Below are 6,000 nucleotides of genomic sequence, written 5' to 3'. Positions count from 1 at the left end.
ATAATTATATTTTCTATAATATTTAATAAAATATTTAATACATATTAAAAAAATCATTTGTAATTAATTAATTATCTTTCATTTATAAATTAATATATTTTTTTATTCATAAATATATTTTCTATCAATAATTATACAAGCAATATATCTGACTTAAGCATAATTTAGACGATGCTAGATGAATTTATTAATTCATGCAAATTAATTAAAGGGTTCTTTTGTTAAAGTCTTAAAAAATCATATTTGATTAATATAAAACTTAGAACAATTTAGGATAACACAAAATTTTAGTTTTGTATATATTCCGACCAACCAGTATACTTATTTAATTCTTACTCTGACTTGAAAGATATTTTCTTCTAAGGACTAAAGTCATTTTTGGGATTTTAAGGATTGGATAAACTAATCGAATTATAACTTATAAAATTCATAAGAATTTTCTGGAAGCCTCTTATCTCCATCCTAGGATTGGAGTTTCTATTTTCTAAAGCGCCTCGTGAGTGTCTTTAACTTTGGTGTCAATAGTCAGATGGCGAGAACAATATCCAATAGTATTTGAACATCTCATTGTTCAAGTATTTTCAATGATACTTGACATGTTTTCTGCAAGATGCTTTCAATTTTCCAAAGAAAACATTTTCCAACAATGTTGCTATAAGAAATATATGCATGCCTGATTGAAACTAAATTGGCAAATATCTATCACTCTAAAGATATGATAATTGTGTGTAAAAGCAAAGTACCGTTATACAAATACAAGGTGTTAACTTGAACACTAAGTATGCGCTTTGCTATACACTTTAAAACAAAGTGTAATTTTATCCCATACATGTCTACAGAACGAATTGTGGTATGCATACTTGAATATATAGAGTGGAATTTGGTAGCACGGCATACTTGGTTTGCATACATGTAATATCGTCTATATCGTCCTTTAGTAGACATAATTGCGAGATATAATTTTATATTAAGGCCGTGTGCGAATTCGAGTAAATTGCGGTAAATAGTAAATTATGTCGATAAGGCAGTGAATGTTATTATTTACCAGAATTTCGAGTAGGGTAAATAAGATAAAAATTAGGTAAATTAGGTATTACCATAGTAAAAATTTTATAAGAGATATATACTTGAAAATTTCTTGTTTAGCAGTGTTTTTGCGGTATAGTATATGCAGATTATATTATCGAAGGATAATATATCCTTCAATAATATTATTGAAGGCCACTCTAATAAGCCACTCTCTCCGATAGTCTTCAATATTGAATTCAAAATGTTTTCACAAACTTAAAACACTCTACCTTTCAACTATTTATTTCATTTTTTTGACTCTGAATCTCTTTTCAACAGTCTGTATAACATATTAAAAATAAAGCTATACCTCGCTAGAGTTAATTTTTTTATCTTTCATCTCAAAGGGTCACTTTAACTGTATAACATCATGTTTCTACTTGTTTCATATAAGCAGTTTTGCTCATTAAGGCTGCTAATGATGATTATTTACCATACTTTTATTTAAATGAGCTTATTATTAATAAATCAACTAATTTAAGACAAAAAAATTCGAATGTAATACGGCGTTTACATTGGCCGAAAATGGCTCATTTTGAATGAGCCATTTGAAAGTGTTTACATTCGTTCTATTTCATTTGTTCTCATTTCAACAGCTGATTTTTCAACTTGCATGTTAATTTGATTTTTGACCTGTGCCAAAAAAATGTTGCATGAAGGTTAAATATGCCTTCAAACCTTACATTAGAAACTTAAAAAAACACACACTTCGATTAAGTCTTCTTGGGAAGTAAAAGTTCTAAAAAGCAGTGCATCGTTTCAAGAAATGCAACCCAAAACATTGTTTATCTTTTTTGTATTGAAAAACGCTTTTTCCAACTGTCAAATGCCATGAAGGGCCTTTCATTAGGGTATGTCAATGGATTCCTGCATTGGAGTATGTGGAATGCATTCGAACGCATCATACGATGTGAGAAATTGTCATTTTGGCTTGAAATTTTATATGCAAGAATGAGCCATTCGATACTCATTTTCGATTTTTGACCAAAATGAGCCATTTTCGGCCAATGTAAACGCCGTATAACCCTTAAAAAAATAATTTCCAACAAGAAAAATTACTAAAATTTGAAATATTTGTCATATGTTTTATACGCAAAATGTAAATAAACAAATTATTTCACATCTTAATTTCATTAACATAAGTAAATTTAGCTGCAATGGTAACATGATGAACAGTTAGTATAACCTCTTCTAAACCGATTGTAGAGTGCTTGTACATTTCCAAAAGAAAATCGATAATAAAATTATAGTGGATGTGTGTGTAAGTTTAAAGGCCCGCGTAGAATACAACTTTGAAATGTAACTTTTTGCGGTCATCGTTTGCGGTTATATACATATGTAACTCCACACTTTACCCACTAAAAGTTGTAGTTTTTCTTTATTTTATGGAATGAAATTTTATAGATATCACGTAGATTATATAAAAAGAATGCAATAAGTAATATATATACATAAAATCGTATATGATGTATGCACAGCTAAATTAGAGTGACTATCTGTAGATTTGGTTAGACTTAATAGAAATATATGCGGCCCTATGCTCCACTTAGGAGAGAGGGACAGCAATAATAGAAATATATACACGCATATATCTAAATATACCACAATTGTAAATTCATAGGAAGAAGTTAGCCTAACTTCGATATATAACTTGATATTTACACTGGGTAGATTTCTGTAAGTCGTATGTCATATGTCTTAATGAACATATGAAAGTGCTAAAGTCTAACCAATGCAGAATCAGGGTAAAACTCGAGTAACTATGGACACAGATTATGTCCATTGGAATTGGGACTATGAACACGAAGGGAGAGTCCTATATAGTAGAATAGAATGCATACACATAAACTTTTGAGTAGTTATGTCCTTGCTTTTGTAGTTCTCTACGCGTTCTTCATATATCATCGTTTTCAGTACGCGTCACTAGCGTATACGAAACAGTGAAAAGAAATATAATAGGTGAATACCATAAATAAATTTAGTATTAGGCTGGATTCTTATAAGTAACAGAATTTCTCAAGGATTATCTTTGTTCTTTGGGCCCCACTGAAGTGAATATAATTTTCTAATTTGACTTTAATTAAAACCTCACGCACATTCAATCCGCACCTACCTTCAATCCAGTCTTTCTCATAAACAATTCCTTTTCATCTCGCACTACTATCACACCTACCCATATCCTAACTCATGTATACATAATTGTAATTCCTTTCATGTTATTTGCTCGATTGATCTCCACTGGTTACTACAACAACAACTGATTCATTTGGTTTTGTTGACCTATAGTGTGAATGGAACAACTTAAATTTTATTTTAAATCTATGAGTAATTTATTTTAAAATTACAGATATTAAATTTTTTAAATCTAAGTTGAAAAACAATGCTTAATTACTAAAGTTTAAAATGTGTTTATATTTTTAACACTTATTATCTGTTAATATCCATTAATTAGAATAGCAGTTTTTAAATTCTCTTTTAAATTATATTTAAAAAATAATTATTTTATATACATCTATAGTCTAAAATAAGTATTTCATAATAAATAGTTCTCAACTCAATATATAAAATTTTAATGAAGAAAGAAACTAATTGAATTTATGTAAATTTAAAAAATACTTAAAAGTCTGAGTAATCTTAATATCTTATCTAAATCTACGATATATCGAATGTAATATATAAAAATAATATATTAAATTATAATTAATGAAGCAAAATTAAATAACACAATAAAGTCAACATTAAAAAAAAATAGATAAAACAAATATTACATATGTGGGTATATAGTGATGTGATAGTAATTAAATTATAAACAAAAATTTTATTAATATTACTCATATATTAACATACATCTATTATAGCTTCCCCATCTTCTGCAATATTTCTTTCATGGCAGATAAACTTTGGACTTGAAAATCAAACAGTTCGCTAGTGCTAAGGGTGCACGTACGAACCATTTCAGCTGCAGTGTCAAAAAATTTGGATATGCTGTCTCCATCCGATTGTCCAACCAAATTATTTAAAAGCATTATGGCATTTTCAAAATTATTTGATTTCAGTCGGCGTTTCTTTTTAGATGAATTTTGTTGTACCACCTCTGAAAAATCCTCTGATGACGGTAGTGGAGATGATGGCATCGAAAATGTCGCAGGCTGTGGTGAATCGATTGGCACCGTTAATACAGACTTAGCAGCTGGAGTTGACAATGATTTTACTAATGATGATTGTGAAAGCAATTCATCCGAATCCAATTCTGGTTTTACCAGTTGATTTTTTCCGTTCGAACTGTAAAGATTGTTGGAATTAAAATAATTTAAATGAATGATTAGAGATAATTAATAAATAATTTTAAATACCGTCTGTGCTCCATTGTTTCGTATAAAAAAAGTAGTGTGTCATAATAACGATACGGTTTCTTGCATTTAGCGGCCATACCGGTGGAAGTTCTGACTTCATTGCAGTACCGCGCAAATGCATCTCTAAGAGATTTCCAAGCCCGTTGAACTTTCGCTGAAAAAAAATGAAATAAATTTAAGCGCCCATTAGGACTAAGTAATATTGTATTACATTAATTTATTTGATTTGATTTCAAATTTTCATATAATCATTAATAATATAGAAATTGTTTTTCAGTGTTAATACCAATATGAAAATATAAAGTACTTTACTGTATTTACAATACTTTTGAAATAATAAATACCTTTTGGTGTATTTAGATCTGCGCTAATGGCGTCCCATATTTTTTCTTTTTTATATTGATATTTATAACCTGGATGCTTTTTATCAAATAATATTGGATTACTCTTAACTAATTCAATTAATTTTTCAATTTTGCCTTTATTTAAACTTTGCATATTGATAAAACATACGAACAAAATCTCTATTAAAATTTATAAACAACTTTTTCACTTATCACTTCACTCCCAAGATGCAGAATTCACAATACCACAATAAGAGCCAAACAAAACATAAACACAGCAAGTTTGACATTTCCAACCGCAAAAGTCGAGTTGCGTTTCAAAGTTGTATGCCATACAGGGTCAGACTGTTTGAATGTAATATACTATGATATTTATAATAAAACATATGCTATATATATTATGATTTAATACAAATGATTACTTGTTTATTATCTATATATATAAAAGAAAGATGTGTTTTTGTTACACCACTTATAACTCAAGAACGGCTGAACCGATTTAGCTGAAAATTGGCAGGGAGGTAGTTTAAGGCCAGGAGAAGGATATAGGCTGAACCGATTTAGCTGAAAATTGGCAGGGAGGTAGTTTAAGGCCAGGAGAAGGACATAGGATACCTGTTTATCCCGTTCACGACAAAGTAGGTTTTGAAATTATCAAATTTTTGATATAAGAAAATATTTTATTGGAATTTTCGAATAGCAAAGAAAGAAATAAAGTACAAACACAAAAATTTATTTTTAATTTTATTGAAGTTCGGCTGACCATACAACGCTGTTTCGAGTATTGCCAAGTACTCTTCATCAGTGGTCTTTGGAATAATCGAATTTTTATTTAATTAGTTTATAGTCCGTATATAATTTGTTTAGACTGCAAGTGCCAGGCTTAGAACTCGTGCCTGTCAAATTAGAAGCGATGACTAATCGTGTTATCCACAAGAAGTCAAGGCTGCACAAACTTTCAATGCTCAAGTTCCAGGTTTTATTGTCACTTATTTTTATTTAATTAGTGACAACAACCAAAGCACTTGCCGTGCTTTAAATTAGAACGAGCTTATAAACTACAGCTTTATTTTGGAAACACAAGTTCAACGAATTGAAAGTTTAACTTTTTGGGTTTGCTAATTCTTTATTTCTTTTCAAAGCTACTCTTTTTGTAGAGACATTTTGTAATGCATATTGTTTTACTTACTATATGTAAAGCGACCATTCTGGTGCTTTTACAAAGAAGCTATGCT

General features: G+C 29.4%; 1 protein-coding gene across 1 annotated transcript; it reads right to left on the bottom strand.

Annotated features, from left to right (window-relative positions):
* Positions 1-3,803: 3,803 nt before the first annotated feature.
* On the bottom strand, positions 3,804-5,109 carry LOC119669215 (transcription factor Adf-1-like). Its single transcript, XM_038079040.1, has 3 exons — positions 4,766-5,109; positions 4,422-4,575; positions 3,804-4,350 (listed from the first exon to the last, which is right to left on the bottom strand). Exons 1-3 carry the CDS (start codon positions 4,917-4,919, stop codon positions 3,921-3,923), a joined length of 738 nt encoding a protein of 245 aa, XP_037934968.1. The 5' UTR covers positions 4,920-5,109; the 3' UTR covers positions 3,804-3,920.
* Positions 5,110-6,000: the final 891 nt, after the last annotated feature.

Source organism: Teleopsis dalmanni, chromosome 1, assembly GCF_002237135.1.
Source record: "Teleopsis dalmanni isolate 2A chromosome 1, ASM223713v2, whole genome shotgun sequence".
Taxonomy (NCBI): domain Eukaryota; kingdom Metazoa; phylum Arthropoda; class Insecta; order Diptera; family Diopsidae; genus Teleopsis; species Teleopsis dalmanni.
The sequence above is the reverse complement of the archived record's forward strand: the minus strand, read 5'-3'. Positions and strand labels throughout refer to the sequence as shown.

Coding starts and splice junctions, on each gene's coding strand:
- LOC119669215 (XM_038079040.1), bottom strand. CDS start 4,919: ATGCAAAGTTTAAATAAAGGCAAAATTGAAAAATTAATTGAATTAGTT. Junction 4,576..4,765: donor AGATCTAAATACACCAAAAG/GTATTTATTATT, acceptor ATTTTTTTTCAG/CGAAAGTTCAACGGGCTTGG. Junction 4,351..4,421: donor GAAACAATGGAGCACAGACG/GTATTTAAAATT, acceptor CAATCTTTACAG/TTCGAACGGAAAAAATCAAC.